This window comes from Schistocerca americana, chromosome 2 (genome assembly GCF_021461395.2).
Source record: "Schistocerca americana isolate TAMUIC-IGC-003095 chromosome 2, iqSchAmer2.1, whole genome shotgun sequence".
NCBI classification, from domain to species: domain Eukaryota; kingdom Metazoa; phylum Arthropoda; class Insecta; order Orthoptera; family Acrididae; genus Schistocerca; species Schistocerca americana.
The window spans coordinates 81,894,400-81,914,249 of NC_060120.1; the positions used below are offsets into that span (position 1 = coordinate 81,894,400).

The following is a 19,850-nucleotide window of genomic DNA, read 5'->3' on the forward strand; positions in this document are numbered from 1 at the left end:
GGAATGTGAGGTTTTTTTCCTGTATGATCAGTTTCTGTATTGGGTAAACGTTATAAAGGAAAATTGGAAAATTAATTTGTATCAACCGGAATGTCAACTAAAACAAAGAAATTGCGGAATTAGTACAGTCCAGTGGAAATGTCAGGGGCTTAGTGTTATCACGTCGATTAATTATCTAGGCGTAACGTTACAGGGTATGTAAGGAAGTAGTAGTTAGGGCGAATGGTCGATTTCAGTTTATTGGGCACTCATCTTCAAGGGAGACAGTGCATAGAACATTAGAGCGACCCAGTCTTGAATACTGCTCAGTGTTTGGCATCCCACGAGTTCAGATTAAAGGAGGACATCGAAGCAGTTCAGAGGCGTTCTTCTGTATTTCTTACCGGTAAGTTCGATCAACTCGTAAGTATTAAGGGGACGCTTCGTGAACTCAAATGAGACTCCTCGGTGGGAAGATAAAGTTCTTTTAGCAAAACAGTACCGAGAAAATTTAGGTAACCGGCTTTTGGAACTGACCGCAGAACGATTCTACTGTTGCCGACGAACGTTTTGTGTAACGACCATTGAGATAACTTAGGAGAAATTAATGCCCCTATGTGGCACACAGACAAACGTTTTTCCGTCGCTCTGTTTTTTGAGTGGTAAAGGAAAGGAAATGACTAGTAGTTGTATAATGTACCCTCCGTGGGACACCTTACGGAGGCTTGCAAAATTTGTGTGTAGATGTAGGTGTACATGTAGAAAGTTACAAGTTGACAGAGTAAAGTGGCCCTTGGAACTTGCGTTGTAACTCGGAACCACATGAAATTACTGCACACGTATCCACTTGCTTTCTATTTCACTAGTAGCTAATCCACTACTCTTTAGGGTCTGCCTGTTCTCTCTCCAAACATTTTCTTTACCAGTTCATATACTTCCAGTGCTTCGATATAACACTGAGTCCCTTATACTTCCACTGGACTGTATTCTAACATTACAGGAACGTTGCTCTTACCCATCTGCATCAACTTACATATTTCTACATTTAGAGCACGCTGTCATTCGTCATATCATCTGAAGATTTTGTCTCAGTCGTGATGTATGCTACAGTCGCTCAACGATGCCCCCTTCCGTACGTCACAGCATCATGAGCAAACAACTGCAGATTACTGCTCACCATGTCTGTGAGATCATTTACATTGATAGAGAATATGAGGCACTTCTCATGATGCCCTATTCTGTGATGAAAGTTCGCCATCGAGGACAACGCACTGAATGCTACTAATTAATAGGTCTTTAAGGTCTCACGTACCTGGGAACGTAATCCGTACGCTCGGTTTTTCGTTAACAATCTGAAGTTAGGCATCATGTCAAACACTTTCCGGAAATCCAAATGTCACATACTAAGGTACATATTTCCTTGGCAGTGTAAAAACTATAAGTTTCTATGTCAATGAAATCAACAGAAAGGCAATATATACATCATAAAAAATGGCTCTGAGCACTATGGGACTCAACTGCTGTGGTCATAAGTCCCCTAGAACTTAGAACTACTTAAACCTAACTAACCTAAGGACAGCACACAACACCCAGCCATCACGAGGCAGAGAAAATCCCTGACCCCGCCGGGAATCGAACCCGGGAACCCGAGCGTGGGAAGCGAGAACGCTACCGCACGACCACGAGATGCGGGCTATATACATCATATTTTGATCGCAAACTCACTCATGGAAAATTGTAGGGTCTATCCTATGTGCTAGAATCATGAAATTTTGCATGAAATAAGGTTTCAATGGACAAGTAAAGGATAAAAATCAAAAATTGTTAATCTGTAATTATATCACACGAAAAAAAATTTTCATTTGTTATCCGAATGTCTGTCTGTCCATCCGGCTGCTGAGACCCCTTTTTCTCAGGGCACACATGTCAAGCTAAAGTTAATGTGGCTTACTGAAGTCTATATTTCTTTGGCAGTGTAATAAATTGAAGCTTCTAAGCCGATGAAATCGAATGATACGGCCCTTTATGTCACGTATTTTGATAACCACAAACTCACCCATCAAAGCATATAGGGTACTTCCCGTTCATGTAGAATCATAAGATTTAGCAAGGAGAAAGATTTCACAGTACTGTACAAGTACAGAAAAAATACAAAAATTGTTAATTTGTGATTATGTAACACGAAAACATATTTCTTTTGTCTTCTGTTATACGACTTCAAATTAAAATTAATACTTAGCTTTAAAATGAAGACCACCGCAGCCGAAATTCTGCGTGTTGAATAAAACGTCTTCCACTCATACTGTTAGAGTCACGACCTGTTTCGCATCAACATATCACATTATTTCTTAACTCATTGATTGTAGTGAGATAAACTGGCAGAACACTTCCCGGCCCAATCACTTTAGCTTGGACTATCGTCCTATAACGGGTTACTTGTCATTACTACTTTGACGACGAGCGATGGGCCTTGCCCGTGACCTTTTAATGAAAGTACTTTAACAGCATGAGCCGGAGGGTTTTTATTCAACACGTAGGGTTAAAACATACTCGAAGATCGTGGAATTTTCGGAACCGATATCTTGCCAGCATCAACGTCAGCAACAGGCAAAATCGGTCGCGATCGTCGATTTCAGGGGTGAATAAACTGTCTATATACATTATTATGTTTGGAACCATCAGAAATCGGTTTCTACTTGCATCTTGCTAATTTCTTTTGTACACAAGAGCCACCTGCACTTTTCTTCAAGTCGCTTGGGACTTCGAGCTCGTCGAGAATTTCGTGGGTAAATGCTAACTAAGTAAGCGGCCAACACCGTAGAGCACTTTCTGTAAGACCGAACTGAGATTTCTTCCGCGCTTTGCGACGAATTTGTTTTGAACGCTTTCAGGGATTGCCTGTTAGAGTATTACGTTATCCGTACGGAAGTCCATGCGATGACCAAACGACGATTTGTTTGTACGGTTCTACTGGTGAACGATTTATTAAGTGAGAAATTTCTTTTGCTGTCTTCTGTTGCCACACCAGATTGATCAGAGAGTGAGTAAGTAGAAGCCTTCGACCCCTTTAGCAATTTTATTTATTTATTTATTTATTTAACCTGATCAGATTAGGGCCATCAGGCCCTCTCTTACATCGGACCAGTGTTCCACACATGCAGTATTTCACACGTCAGAGTTACCTCATGACAATAGTTTAAATGAGAAAATTAGATTACTCTAGTGACAATATGAATAAAGAGTAGTGACTACGACATAATAAAGTAAATGCGGCAGTATTTTTAGAACAGGTGCTATACATACAGATTATGATAAAAGCAATAATAACAACAGTAAAGAAAGTCAAATAATAATGATAAACATGAGAAAAATTGGCAATAGTAATGAAGATTTGTGCAGATGTACATTAATATCTTGGTGTGTAAAGTAGATGTTTACTAGTGTAGCGAGTTTTGGGGAAGGGAGATTTAAGGAGGGGGGAAAGAGGGAAGTAATGAGGTGAAGTGCATTCATGTACAGAGGAAGGCATTACTGTTGCCTAAGTAGATACGTCATTAACTGTTTTTTGAAGCCGGACATGTTTTTAAGTTCTCTAACATAACGAGGGAGGTTATTCCATAGTCGGGTTCCTGCTACTGTAAAGGACTTGGAGAAGGTGACTGAGCGATGCAGTGGAACAGAGAGGATTTTATTATAATGGGAACGTGTGATTCTGTCATCTTGTTCCGACATGAGCGTTAGGGACGAGGAGAGATATGAGGGACAGTGTACATTTATAAGGCAGTAGATGACACAGAGTGTATGGAAATCTCTCCGTTTGTCTGCACGCAGCCAGGACAATTTTGCATATGCTGATGAAATGTGATCAAAAAGTCGAACGTCACAGATACATCGGACGCAGGCATTCATGACCAGTTCTAGACGTCGCGAATTTTCCTGAGAGAGGCCTTGTAGGATGATATCACTGTAGTCAATGATTGGGAGTATAAGCGTTTGTACTAATTTCTTTTTCAGATCGAAAGGGAAGAGTTTTTTATATTTTTGTAGGACATGAAGGGATGCTGATGCTTTTTTGCACACAGCAGTTACGTGCTCTGTCCAATTTGGATTTTCATCTATTATAACTCCCAAACTCTTTGCTGAGGGAAAGAAGTTAATATTTGTTCCATTTAGGATAAGAGATGGTACGGATTCCCGATGTTTTGGGCTAATGAGCTTAGAGTGACGAACAAGTACCGCTTGGGTTTTAGATGGGTTTAGTTTTAGACCTATGTCCTGTGCCCATTTTGACAGTACATCGAGGTCAGTATTGAAATTTTCAATAGCTTTCTTGAGATTGCTTGGTTTCGTACTTAGATACAACTGAAGGTCATCAGCATACATATGATAATTGCAATAGGTCAGAACGGATGACACATCATTGACATACAGAGAGAAGAGTATAGGACCCAATACTGAGCCTTGGGGAACGCCTGACACTACCTGCCGCCATTGTGATTTTATATTCCCAGACAGGACGCGTTGCTGACGAGACGTCATGTATGAGCGAAACCATTGCACTGCACTTGGTGAGAAATTTAGACCGCTAAGTTTGGCTAGTAAGATGTCGAAGTCAACAGTATCAAATACTTTGCTGAAATCTAAGAAACAAATGATAGTCGCTTCTTGTCTGTCCATGGCAAGTTTCAGGTCATCTGTCACCTTTATCAGTGCGGATGTTGTGCTTCGATGTTTACGGAAACCAGATTGGTATTCGTCTAGTAGGTTGTTAGTAGTTAGGTAGTTGGTTGGTTGGTTGTTTGGGGAAGGAGACCAGACAGCGTGGTCATCGGTCGCATCGAATTAGGGAAGGATGGGGAAGGAAGTCGGCCGTGCCCTTTCAGAGGAACCATCCCGGCATTTGCCTGGAGTGATTTAGGGAAATCACGGAAAACCTCAATCAGGATGGCCGGACGCGGGATTGAACCGTCGTCCTCCCGAATGCGAGTCCAGTGTCGAACCACTGCGCCACCTCGCTCGGTCAGTTAGGTAGTTGATGAGCTGGTCATGAACTATATATTCTAAGGCCGTTGATAGTGCAGGAAGAAGGCAGATGGGGCGGTAGTCAGAGGGTGCTGCGCCGATGTCCTTTTTAGGCAGTGGCTTAATTTGTCCCAGTTTCCAGGCCTCAGGGAAAACACTTGTGATTAATGAATCGTTGCAAATGTCTGTTATAGAGGGCAGTAGTTGGTCAATAATAAGTTTTACCATCTGGATAGTGATGCCATCATGTCCAGTAGATGCTGATCTAATCCGCATTATGGCTTTCTTGACAGTGCTGCAAGTGACGTGCTGTAGATAGAATTTTTCTTTGCTACAGTCATTCATCCCCATGAAGTAATCAATGATTCTCTGTTTCTTTTGCGGTTCAATTGTAGTTGTAGGTAATGTGAAGAAACTGTTTAGTTCTTCAGCTGGGACCATGGGATTTTCTGCAACTTTTATTTTGCCTAAACTGAGACTGCGGAGATTTTTCCACAGGATAGCTGGTCTACATCTATTGTCAGCTAATGTACGGGCATGCCTGCGCGTAGCGTTTCTCACCGCTTGACTGACTCTGTTTCGTTTCTGCTTGTAAACAGTATGATTTTCAGGTGTAGGGTGTATCTTGTATGCTCGATGTGCAGCGTCTCTGAGATTCATGAGCTCTTTTAGTTCATCAGTCAGCCAAGGTGCAGGTTGCCTTTTTACTTCTCTGGTCTTTATTGGAGCATATTTCTCATATAGTTGAGTAATTTTGTTAGTGAAATCCTGGCGTTTGTCATTTATGTCCATGAGAGGAGTGGAGGTCATCGTCCAAACTATTTATTGTGCCTCACTTTCGAGTTCAGGCAAATTTATGCGTTTGAGGTCTCGGTATGTAGACAGTTTTTGTTTCTTTCTAGGACATTCTAGTGAATACGTCATGAAAATGATGTCATGGGCAGACATGCCGGGCGCAGATATTTGAGAGGTGCGGATTATTCTGTTTGGAGATTTCGTCACGAATATATCTATGAAAGTGTGGCTGGTAGTCGTGTGATGAGTAGGTGCCAGATGAAGTAGCGTCATATTTGAGGAAGAAAGCATTCTCTTGAATTTCCAAGTGGAAGGACTACTGCGCAGAAAATTAATGTTAGTGTCACCTGCTATAATTACATGTTCATATGACGATTTGAAACCAGAGAGGGCAGTTTCGAAGCAGGCGAACCCGCCTACTTTAGGAGGTTTGTAAAGGACACATATTAAGCACTTTCTGTTAAGGGATTTGATCTCTATGAACATATATATTCCTCTTGTTTATCTACATTGTTGTCGGATGTGTGTAGTACTGTAGGTGACAAATCAGGGCGTATGTACGCCCCTACTCCGCCCCCTCGTCTGTTGCATCTGTCGTGCCTGAGAAAGATATAGCCATCTAGGTTTACGGAAGTTGTAGGAATACTTGGTTTGAGCCAAGTCTCTGACAAAAGTATTACGTGTATATCAGCAGTCTGAAATATATTTTTGAACTCGTCGAAGTGAGCTGGCAGAGACTGGACATTTGCATGTGCAATATGCAGCTTGGTGCGTTCGGGTGTTGATTGTCCGAGGAGGCTGCCGACCGATGTTTGCGGGTCGTGGTTAGCGGTGACAAGAGGGTCTGGCATGAGGAATGCGGAAGGCATGTGAAGGGTGGGGGGGGGGGGGGGGGGGGGAGGGTGAGGGAGTGTCCTCCCAGTTTTGTGCAGTGAAAGCGGCCAGGAGGGGGAGGGGGTGGGTCCCCAGGGAGGCAACGGGATCTGCGGCCAAGGTCAGCGAGGTCTGCAACGGTTCTGGAAGTAGCCGTGGGCTGGCAGGGGAAGGAATTTCGTTAAACACAACGGGAGTAATCTGCACGGAACGGCAGAGCGTGATTTTAATTGCACTTATGAGGATAACAACCAAAGTATGATGGTGGGTTGCCAATTAAGGATGGAAATGAGACCACCTTATGTAGTAATTAACAAAACTACATGAGAAAAATGATTAAAGATGAAAACAGTTATGTGGAGAAACGAAAAGTTGATAATACAAATAATAACAAAACTACACGTGAAAAAATAATTAGAGACAAAAAAATAGTTATGTAGAGAAACGAACAATTTGATAATACAATAGTTAAGCTATAGTTGACAGTGTAAACAATATAAACATACAGGTTAGTGGCAGCAAGATCAGACATGATTTAGCTTCTAAAGCACAGGCTTTCGAGTTCATTTACACTGCAAATTGTTTTCTTTCCGTTTTCGTGGAAGAAAAATTTTCTCGGGTCTCAGCAAGCTCTTTCGCTAAGGTATGAGTGGGAGTGGTATGTCTCGCATATTGATCTTTCAACAGGCACATGAATTTCTGGCGACTTTTTCTTGTCGATTTTTTCGCTACTGTGCGCAGACCCACTCTGAATGACTCTAAAACTGATACGACGGAATCTGGCGGCCGGTAAAAACAGCAGATGATTAACTGCATTTCTCTTAGGCCTTTTACTCGCGTGCAGGTAACTTCACAGGATCATTTTTGGCCTCGATAGACCCAATATTCTTGTTGACTGCAACGAACACGTCTCCTCCGTCGGGGTGTAGCTGTGTTTTCGATGTATGTTCCATGGCTCACTAATTATTTCGGAGCGTCAAGATGAATAAAAGGAAGAATATTGTTTGGTCAGAACAAATATAAAGAATTTTCGCGTCTGGGGACACCACTTTAGACTTCAACTTTGTAAAAGGCTTGCCACAGTTTTAAGTGATACGATCAATATATACTTTATGTGAACTTGACTTTTAATTTCTCAGTCGTCATTATTCTAAATCATTATAACCTTGAAGAGGATATATGCGCTCTACTTCTAAGTTCCGTATCTTCGTTTATGAATGTAAAATTTTATCACTGTAAGGGATGATAACATTGCCAGAAAGTAAAACTAAATTTTCCCTAAACAGAAAGTTCATACTCTTGTTAACGATTGAAGTCATCAAAAACCCTTTGAGCTGCATCAATAACGAAGAAGTTTTCAAATCGGTAATGAACAGATATGTTGAGTCTAGTGAATCTTGCAAATCATAGGAAAATTTGCTTCTTACGTAACTATACTAATTAACTTTCTATGGTTTTCGTAGTTTTATGTATCGATGGGTCGGCTGTTGTATCCCAGACTTTCTATGGTATTTCACTGGCACTTTGAGATCATTAAAGTTTAAATCAATAAATTAAGACTGAAAAATTCATAAAAATAATTATTACACTGAGGTCAGACTACGACATTATTACTGCATCGCGTACTACTACGATCCCTGCAGTTCTCACTATATTTGCCATTATTTTAAAAAAACTGAAAGGTATTGAGTAATTATTTTGAATTAATTAAAACTTTTGCGATGCGCTAAGAATGAAAATTTTCTCCTAGGCCAATAAAGACCAACGTCTTGAATATTGCTATGTGAATTTAGTCGGATTACAACCAATTGGCTTCAGAAATAAACTGTTCGCGTTAGAACTGACGATCGTATTACATTATTCCATGATTGTAATATCAATTAACTGCTAATTCGTCTAACCATTCAAAAGTGATGTTTGTAATTATCCATCTTCGCACTCAGTTTGTATTAAAGCACAGCACTCACTTTCCATATGGGTGATCAGTTGTAGATTATTTCACATCGTTTTGGTAAACTACCTTCGGAAACGATGCTTTTTCAGATGGGTGCATGTAATCTTGGATTATTACACCTTGTACTGAACGTTGTGGGAGGGCTGCAAAATGAACAGTAATAAAAGGGGTGACCAAAAAGTTTAGCAGATTATATGCAGTGTAGCACGACCTCGATGCAGGTATGTAAGAGCCGACTAATAGGCAAGGGATTTGCCTGGCACATTCGTGCTTTTCTAATTTTTTTTTTTTCGGCAAAGGATGCGAGCTACTACGGACGAGAAATACCCATTTGCGATCTTCGCTGGGTGGAGAAAACCATTTGCGACTTGCTACGGTTTCTCTGTTTGCGCGAGATAGGGAGCAACACACTGGTTGCACTGGGTAATCACAATAATTTTAGTGCAAAGTCAGTTATCTAGTAAAACTAGATGGCTCGAGCCCCCACGTGCTCTTGCACGAAAAAACAAGAAAAGACACAAAAAAATTATCACCCAAGAACCTCCTCATCCTCATGGGGTTCCGTAAAATGTGGTTGGACTTATTAACTAAATTGGTTACGTTAGGTCTGAGGGGTGCCAACCACATCCGCTGCACTATCCCCAGAAATTTTAAATTGATTTCAAGTTTATAAAAACAAATGTTAGCATGCAGGAATAATTTTTAGTGAACACAACACAGTTTTAACTAACTGGAGTTTATTTTAACTTGTTCAGGACATATTTGACTGAAATACTGTTAAGTGTTCTTGGTTGGACCTCAGATATTTACCGAGTTATTTCAACAGCGCCACTCAAATATTAATCACAATCATTCAGCAATTATTCACTTAATGCTTCTTTTAAAATAGCTGGAAGCCCAAGATGAAAAAAGTTCCGAGTGGAGAATATTTCTCGAAAAACAATAATAAACCAAACACAATTCGAAGTCCAACCGCAAGCTGAAATCACAGTGTCCCACAGCGGTTGTTCAGAGTTCGACACGACTTCGCGGTACGAAAATATTCTAAGTTCAACTCGTGTGCGAAATTTTCACAAGTCTCACAAAAGCACCACAGAGAATTCTTCAAAGTCTAGCAGCACGCAACTGCTGAAGATCACAAGTTCCACGCGTCTTCGAGGTCCGAAAATATACTAAATCCAATTCGTGCACGGACTTTTGCCGGTCACACGTGCTACCCCTTTCAACTCAACTGAATGACTGTCCCTGCCACAGGAAATGGCCGCCCTTAAAAGCCCTCGGTTTAAACACACTGAAGTCAATTCGTTTGCACATAAAATTCACTTTTACACTTAATATAGGTACTATAAAATGCATGTAACACTTCTGTTCGAACGGAAATTTTCCGCTCAATTCAGTTTCACCATCAGAATTTCTGTACGGGATCTTATTCTCATATTATTAAAATTTATGCGTTCTTCGTATAGAACTTTTCATTATTTAAAATACGTTCATCGCATAGATAACTGATATTATTGTTGTATTACCTATTTCCTTATGTCTACTTTGCCGTACTGCCGCTATCTTTATAGTTCCCATCTTTTATTTATCAAAATCCTGCATTTTTAATCACGAAAACAGCATTCCGCTTCCTCATTAAATTTTTAAAACATGTAAAAAAAGTTACATAGATATCTTAATACTACTCATTCAGATCTTTCATTTGACACCTCGTTCGTAAAATTTTGTCAAAGCGTCTCCATGACTTATTTATTAAAATATTCATTTTATTATAATTCAAAAACTACCAGGGCGACTGGAGATGCGTTTATAAGAGCACAACCGGCTAATTTTCTGCTTTAAAATGAGCCTGCAAGTTCCTTTGTGCTACATTGGGATCAGTTCTTATTTATTTCTACATCGTACATTCACTTTAGCTCTATACTAAAATCGGCCCAGAGAAAGCCCGCCATGAGCCAGCGTGCCGGCTGTTGAGTTTCAGCGTCATGTGTCTGAACGCCAAACTGACCGTACTCATTTTAAAGTACCGCCATCTGTCGACCAGTGCCGAAACTAGGACGATTCGGCTGCTGTCAAGACGGCTGACACACACTCACCTTACAAGGGAACCTCCCCATCGCACCCCCCTCAGATTTAGTTATAAGCTGGCACAGTGGATAGGCCTTGAAAAACTGAACACAGACTAATCGAGAAAATAGGTAGAAGTTTTGTGGAACTATGAAAAAAATAAGCAAAATATACAAACTGAGTAGTCCATGCGCAAGATAGGCAACATCGAGGAGCACTGTGGTCCCGTGGTTAGCGTGAGCTACTGTGGAACTAGAGGTCCTTGGTTCCAATCTTCCCTCGAGTGAAAAGTTTACTTCCTTTATTTTCACAAAGTTATGATCTGTCCGTTCGTTCACTGACGTCTCTGTTCAGCGTAATAACTTTAGTGTCTGTGTTTTGCGACCGCACCGCAAAACCGTGCGATTAGTAGACGAAAGGACGTGCCTCTCCAATGGGAATCGAGAACATTTGATCGCAAGGTCATATGTCAACCGATTCCTCGACAGGGAAACCCGTCTGATATATTCTATACGACACTGGTGACGGCATGTGCGTCACATGACAGGAATATGTTGTCGAACCACCTAACTTGTACACTTGGCGAATGGGTAAAAAGATTATTCTACCTTGCCCGATTTAGGTTTCCTTGTGGATGTGATAATCACTCCCAAAAAAGTGATGAAAACATAAGAGTTTGTCACATAAACTGCAACAAATGAATGCAACAGTTTCACAGTCGCACAGTTTTCACTGTGCTCTGTCAAAACATATGTTCTTAAGGTTTTCAAATTTTTCCGTGTGTAGACCGTCAAATCCTGCATATGTCCAAGCAAATCTGAACATGTCCTGGAATTTTGGAGAGCGAAGTTGATTATGTGTGAGTGCCTGAACTTTGACAATTGACACTCGATCACGTAAACAATGCTGCTCTGTGTACCTGCGCAGCTTCTCAAAATAATTTTCTGAAAATAAAAAATTAAACTTTTCACTCGAGGGAAGACTTGAACCAAAGACCTCTCATTTCGCAGTTGCTCACGCTAACTACGGGACCACGGCGCTCCTGAGATCGTACAATCCTTCATGTTGCCTATCTTGCGCGTGGACTACTCAGTTTGTATATTTTGCTTATTTTTTTCATAGTTCCACATAACTTCTTCCTGTTTTCTCGATTGATCTGTGTTCAGTTTTCAAGGCCTATCCACTGTGCCAACTTATAACTAAATCTGAGCGGAGTGCGATGGGGAGGTTCCCTTGTTAGATGTAAGCACGCCAGATTCTCGACTGCCACTTTGCCGCCATTTCTACTACAGAAACTGCGGTTGTAACACGCCCGGGAGTACAAATGGGTAGGGGACCCTTAAACTGGTTGTGCTTCTGCTTTTCTAGACCGTGCGCCCCGTCCACGCAACGTACCTGATAATCCCGCGGCGGTCGTACTGTTCTGCTCCACACTGCCGCTGGCTTGTCTGAAATTATCCATCGAAATGTGCAAGCGAGTTAGGGGAGCCACTCATCGGCAGAACACAACACTGTTCTACGTCTGGTTTGAACAACTACATTCTGAGGCGATTAAAGGAAATCGCACGTTGCACTGTTTACATTCTAATTCATAAATGTTTATCCCAATTAACAATCTTGATGATTATCTGTCCACAATATCACTCACGTTGATGATGCGGAAGCCGAATGACCGCACGAAAGTTCTTACGCTCGTCGCGGCCGGTCCCTGCGGAGTTTCGAGTCCTCCCTCGGGCATGGGTGTGTGTGTTTGTCCTTAGGATAATTTGGGTTAAGTAGTGTGTAAGCTTGGGGACTGAGGACCTTGACAGTTAAGTCCCATAAGATTTCAGACACATTTGAACATTTTTTTCTTACGCTCGTCACACATACAGATATCTGGTAATAGTCCTTCTTGACACTAGTAATGATATAACACTGTTCGTAAAGTTAATTTTTCAGTTGTCAGTTCTCAATTGTACGAGCGTGCGCGTAACCGTCTTGGCGCGGCTGATTGTTAATAATGTGGAAATACGACGATTGAACGCACGTCCTCAACGCTCGCTACAAGACACTGGCACTTGACTGCACCCTTTTATGGTGACTAATTTCTACTGATGCACATCAGTTCATTCTGGGAGACCGAACACGGCGCGGATGATTGATGCAGTACGGTACGACACGCAGGGAGAGGATACACAAATACGTTATCAGCAGCACTGCTGATTTTTAAATTACTTCTTGACCCACTTTCCTCTGAATTATTTGCTTATTTTATCACTTTACTGTAGTAGCACTTGTAGCAACACTTCAACTTCCATGCTAACAATGCCTCTCACACGCAGAGCTACACACTGCACAACACAACAGTTTCGTGTCCCGCGCTCGACTCTGCAGACGCGGCTGCCCGCAAAGATACTCCACAGCTAAGCCAGCGATATGACAATACGCTTACACGGTCTTCACATCCGCTCCCCAAAACCTGTCACCTCACGAGGATAGAGAACAACCACCGATAGACATCCATCGGAGAAAGAATAAAGAATGTGTATGGGACAGCATGTCTGTCGGAAGGCACCGTTGTGTAGTAGTGCGCCAAGTTCAGTGCTGGTCGTGATTCGACACAAGGCGCTTGTCAATCTGGGAGGCCAGCCCCGCAGAAGTTACGCCAATACAAGTGGGAAGGTCTCGAGCATCTGTAGTCCATTCCTCTCCCCATGATATTTTCATGACTCTGATCCATTAAAAAAGGCCTTTAAGTGTTGACAATTTCTGTCGGACGAGGATGTGCAGCAGGCAGTTCACGCCGCAGGGCCCGGTGTTGTACCAAACCGGTATCCTCAACCTGGTGCGCCGGTGGGATGGTTGCCCCATTGGTCACGGCGATTTTGCTTGATTGGACTCCAAAGCCTTCGAACGGAACTGTTTTCAGAGTCAGTTATGTAAATATAGAGACCTATCAGTGGTCACAGGTTCCTTTTCCAGTCGCATTTACATCGAATACTATATAATGGACTAAGCAAAGATGGCGCATTAGGAGGTAACATGTGTAAAGAAAATACCAAAATTACCTGTTTGTCTACTGCGTTGCGCTGGCCGGGGTGGCCGAGCGGTTCTAGGCACTACAGTCTGCAACCGCGCAACCGCTCTGGTCGCAGGTTCGAATCCTGCCTCGGGCATGGATGTGTGTGATGTCCTTAGGTTGGTTAGGCTTAAGTAGTTCTAAGTTCTAGGGGACTGATGACCTTAGATGTTAAGTGCCATAGTGCTCAGAGCCGTTTGAACCATTTATACTGCGTTGCGTTCACAGCGGATGCAGCCTCTACGGTAATAACCGTGCAGCTTGTGTCGGCAGGAGCAGCAGCAACAGCAGGAGAGGCATCCGCCGGCCGGTGTGGGGTGGAGTGGGACGGCATCGCCTGCTGGGGCCCGGCGACGGCGGGGGCGCTGGCGAGGCAGCCCTGCCCCTCGTACGTGGTCGGCTTCCGCGCCCAGGTGAGGGACTACTTGCTGCACAACACAGGCACGGACAATATTTGTGTAACTGCATGCTTCGAGGTAGCCTTTTACAACAGAAGTTTCTTGTAAAAGAGCGTCTTTCAGGTATCAGCGGCAGTTCCCAGTAACATACCTGTTGTTGTTGTTGTTGTGATTTTCAGTCCAGAGACTGGTTTGATGCAGCTCTTCATGCTACTCTATCATGTGCAAGCTTCTTCATCTCCTAGTACCTACTGCAGCCTACATCCTTCTGAATCTGCTTAGTGTATTCATCTCTTGGTCTCCCTCTACGATTTTTACCCTCCACGCTGCCCTCCAGTACTAAATTGGTGATCCCTCGATGTCTCAGAACATGTCCTACCAACCGATCCCTTCTTCTAGTCAAGTTGTGCCACAAGCTCCTCTTCTCCCCAATTCTATTCAACACCTCCTCATTAGTGATGTGATCTACCCATCTAATCTTCAGCATTCTTCTGTAGCACCACATTTTGAAAGCTTCTATTCTCTTCTTGTCTAAGCTATTTATCGGCCACGTTTCACTTCCATACATGGCTACACTCCATACAAATACTTTCAGAAACGACTTCCTGACATTTAAATCTATACTCGATGTTAACAAATTTTTCTTCTTCAGAAACGCTTTCCTTGCCATTGCCAGTTTACATTTTATATCCTTTCTACTTCGACCATCATCAGTTATTTTGCTCCCCAAATAGAAAAACTCCTTTACTACCTTAAGTGTCTCGTTTCCTAATCTAATTCCCTCAGTATCACCCGACTTAATTCGACTACATTCCATTATCCTCGTTTTGCTTTTGTTGATGTTCATCTTATACCCACCTTTCATGACACTGTCCATTCCGTTCAACTGCTCTTCCAAGTCCTTTACTGTCTCTGACAGAATTACAAAGTCATCGGCGAACCTCAAAGTTTTTATTTCTTCTCCATGGATTTTAATACCTACTTTTCTTTTGTTTCCTTTATTGCTTGCTCAATATACAGATTGAATAACATCGGGGATAGGCTAGAACCTTGACTCACTCCCTTCCCAACCACTGCTTCCCTTTCATACCCCTCGACTCTTATAACTGCCATCTGCTTTCTGTACAAATTGCAAATAGCCATTCGATCCCTGTATTTGACCCCTGCCACCTTCAGAATTTGAAAGAGAGTATTCCAATCAACATTGTCAAAAGCTTTCTCTAAGTCTACAAATGCTAGGAACGGAGGTTTACTTTTCCTTAAATGTTTCTTCTAAGATAAGTCGTAGGGTCAGTATTGCCTCACGTGATCCAACATTTCTACGGAATCCAAACTGATCTTCCCCGATGTCGGCTTCTATCAGTTTTTCCATTCGTCTGTAAAGTAACATACCTAGCATGTAAAATCATCGCATAAACCTTGTACTAAGTTCTATAATTGATAATGCTAACGTTGAAACCTTCTCGTCTCCTCTATATCTCTTTGGTTGTTACGCAACATTCAGTTCTACAATAATCTATGAAACATTTCCTTAGGATTTCTATCTCTTACTTAATAATAACAAATGAAATCTTCCCTTCGAAATTAATTCTCTTTCTCAATCTTCGCATACAAATTGAAATGCTGCTTATTAAAAGTTATTTTCTGATTATTTCGACGAAACATAGAATGTGTCGTCGTCGTGGCTCTCAGTCGTTATCTGCAATAACCCAAAACTGTTCCTTACCTTTTTTACTGTTACTGCATCGCCATATGACTGCTACATCGAAATGCGACATGAATATACCTACTCTGTTTTACTATACTCTATTAGTTGCTGGTGGGCTGTCATAATAAATGGTTGTATTTATTACCAAAGCTGACGTTATTCTTTAATAGCAAATCTGCCGTTATTCTTTAATTAATTTGACTGACGGTATGTAATTCATAGTTAAACTTTTTATTGACAACAATAAAATATTGCAAAATTTCGCGTTGATGGTTTTTGGGATGGATTATAATCAGTAATGCAACATTGCTGGCAAAAATTAATTACATTCTGAAAACGTTTCTTCAAATATTTACTGCTGGTGATGAAATGATTTTACAAACGTTCAAATGGGACTTACTTTTTACAATAATCTTAAAACTAGCATTGCGCAAACATACCTTCGGTAGTCTTGAGTTTCGCAAAGAAAATAATTCAATAATATTAGTTCCTCTTATGATAATAGTTAGCTGATGTCTCTGTACATCCGTTTATAATCTCTTGTAAATCATAGCTGGCTGGCAGGCACACCGCTCCTTTCAACCTCTCGCCTGCTACCGACTCGCTTCACTTCTCGTTTACTACTAACTTCCTACGAACGCTAAAGTGCGGTCTCTGCTGCCAACAATGCTTTCTGGTGCAGACAATCCCTGCTACCATTACAAAATGTATCAATGCGTTGTCTTTCCCGCTCTTTTCTTAAAATGTATCCATACGCGGACTCTCCTGTCCTTTTTAAAATTATATCAATTTGCGTTCTCCCTTGCCAACAATACTTTGGTGCATACATTCCCTGCTACCACAATTATTTCCAACAAGCCAAATATTAATTACTCCTACTTAATCGTATTAATAAAATATAAATATATTTCATAAATTGTGGTTTAACAATAGGCAATAGAAATATACACGTCCTACAATGTCATATCCTCTTTCTCAGCACTCACCATGAACCGATGCTGGTTCAGTTTTTCAAGCAAGCAAATGTAAAGTTGTTGATAAATGAATTCGAAATCAAACATGATTGGTGCGTTCCAGTTGCCAACAGGTAATGCCTTACCATAGCGTGTCCAGAAATTGGTGTTGAGAGATCAACCATGTAGGACTATTTCTTCACTTTCAGAAATACGTTCTTTGTGAGATCCAGTAAATAAGACTGTATTTTTCTATCAAATGTGCTTGCACTCTTTCAGACAAACTAGCCTTGTACTATGGAGGCAGAAGGCTATAAAATCCAGCCGGTTATCCTGATTTATGTTTTGTGCGATGTCACTAATTTAGTTGTGCAAGAAAATGCTGGGATGGTTCCTGTTAAAATGCCATGAGCGACTACCGTGTCAAGAGTGTGCCGAGCTTACCATAGTTCAGGCATTATCTCTCATCACGGACACTTCACTTAATGGCCGAGAGCAGCAGCATAAGCGTACAGTTGTCAGTGATAACAGGCAAGCAACACTGCATGAAATAACAGCTGAAAACAATGTGGGAAGCACAACGAACGTATCCGTAGGACAGTGGGGTGAAATTTGGCGTTAATGGATTACGGCAGCTGGCACCCGACATGCCTTTGCTAACAGCACTGTACCACACAAGCGGCTCGTAGTGAAATTGCGTGCTTATGGAATATCGTCTGTTATGTGACTGGATATGCGATTTCCTGTCAGAGAGGTCACAGTTCGTAGTAACTGACGGGAAGTCATCGAGTAAAACAGAAGTGATTTCTGGCATTCCCCAAGGTAGTGTTATAGGCCCTTGGCTGTTCCTTATCTATATAAACGATTTGGGAGGCAATCTGAGCAGCCGTCTTCGGTTGTTTGCAGATGACGCTGTCGTGTATCGACTAATAAAGTCATCAGAAAATCAAAACAAACTGCAAAGCGATTTAGAAAAAATATCTGAATGGTGCGAAAAGTGACAGTTGACCTTAAATAACGAAAAGTGTGAGGTCATCCACATGAGTGCTAAAAGGAATTCGTTAAATTTCGGTTACGCGATAAATCAGTCTAGTTTAAAAGCCGTAAATTCAGCTAAATACCTAGGTATTACAACAACGAACAACTTAAATTGGAAGGAACACATAGAAAATGCCGTGGGGGAAGGCTAACCAAAGACTGCGTTTTATTGGCAGGACACTTACAAAATGTAACAGACCTACTAAGGAGACTGCCTACACTACGCTTCTCCGTCCTCTTTTAAAATACTGCTGCGGGGTGTGGGATCCTAACCAAGTACGACTGACGGAGTACATAGAAAAAGTTCAAAGAAAGGCAGCACGTTTTTTATTATCGCGACATATGGGAGAGAGTGTTACAGAAACTATGCAGGATTTGGGCTGGAAATCATTAAAAGAAACGCGTTTTTCGTTGCGACGGAATCTTCCCGCGAAATTCCAATCACCAACTTTCTCCTCCGAACGCGAAAATATTTTGTTGACACCGACGTACATAGGGAGGAACGATCACCACGATAAAATAAGGGAAATCAGAGCTCGTACGGAAAGATGTAGGTGTTCATTCTTTCCTCGCGATATGCGAGATTGGAATACTAGAGAATTGTTAAGGTGGTTTGATGAACCCTGTGCCAGGCACATAGATGTAGAGCATTTTATCGCCTGCAACGCCTCTCTTGGGCTTATGACCATACCGGTTGGACCCTAGACGACCGGAAAACGATGGCCTGGTCAGATGGATCTCAATTCAGTTGGTAAGAGGTGATGGCATGGTTCGAGTGTAGCGCAGGTTCCAATCCATAGACCCAAGTTGTCCTCAAGGAACTGTGCGTGCTAGCTGGTGGTGGTTCTGTGAAGCTGCTGGCTGAACCGATCATTGACTGGAAATGGTTATGTTCTGTTGCGTGGAGACCATTTGCGGAGAATCATGGACTTCATGTTCCCAGACAAAGAGGGCATTTTTATAATTACCAATGCGCTACGTCACCAGGGCGCAATCGTTCACGACTGGTTTGAAGAATATACTAGACAATTCTAGCGAATAATTTGGTCACACATCGAACGTTTAAGACACATAATCGAGATTTAAATTCGTGCATAACATCCTGCATCTTTCGCAGTTTCGGACGGCTTTAGATGCCGCGTGATTCAATATTTCTGGAGGGGACTTTCAGCGAATTGTTGAATCCATGCTACATCGAGTTGCTTCACTACACCGCGCAAAAGGAGTTCCGATACAGTATTAGGAGGATCACGTGAGTTTTGTCTCCCCAGTGTAGATCGTGGCATCTCTAACTTTTACAGGAGAAACATTCCGTTATGTGCAGTAACACATGCGATAAAAGTCGATTAACGACTAGTATGGAATATTGTCCAAGAGGAAGAACAGAATATATTCCAACTAAAGTAGGTTTACATATAACATCTTGTGGTATTAAACTTACAAGTTGGTGACTGGGAGGTTATTTCGCCACATTATGGAGAGACCCCAGAGCGAATCTAGAACTGAATCATGCTACCAATGTTGTTATCAGTCACGCTCCCAAATAAATGGTTCAAATGGCTCTGAGCACTATGGGCTAGAACTTAGAACTACTTCAACCTAATTAACCTAAGGACATCACACACATCCATGCCCGAGGCAGGATTCGAACCTGCCACCGTAGCGGTCGCGCGCTTCCAGACTGTAGCGCCTAGAACCGCTCGCGCTCGGCCACTCCGGCCGGCCCCAAATAAATGCATGGGTAGCTAATGTCGGTGCCTGTCTCACTCTGTTGCATGAAGTGCAAACCTGACTGTATTTAGCCGTCCATCGACAGTAAAATTTTGAAAGTTGTGCTTTCTACATAGGGATGCTACTACCCAGTTTGCCAAAAGGGATGACGTGAAGCATCATGAGTTCCGAAACTGTCTGAAGAAGTTCTTTAACTATGAACACTGTAGCAATTTTGAGTTCCCTTTGTCAAAAGCCATTGTGTAAATAGTAAAGTGTAATAAACGTAATT

The 19,850-nt window shown here is 41.9% G+C and overlaps 1 protein-coding gene across 1 annotated transcript in view; it reads left to right on the forward strand.

Moving 5' to 3' along the window:
• LOC124593796 (secretin receptor-like) overlaps positions 1 to 19,850 on the forward strand; it is a 144,623-nt gene that overhangs the window by 20,888 nt on the left and 103,885 nt on the right. Inside the window, exon 3 of the mRNA XM_047132144.1 lies at positions 14,025 to 14,164. Coding sequence (XP_046988100.1) covers positions 14,025 to 14,164 — 140 coding nt within the window. The remainder of the gene's footprint in view (positions 1 to 14,024; positions 14,165 to 19,850) is intronic.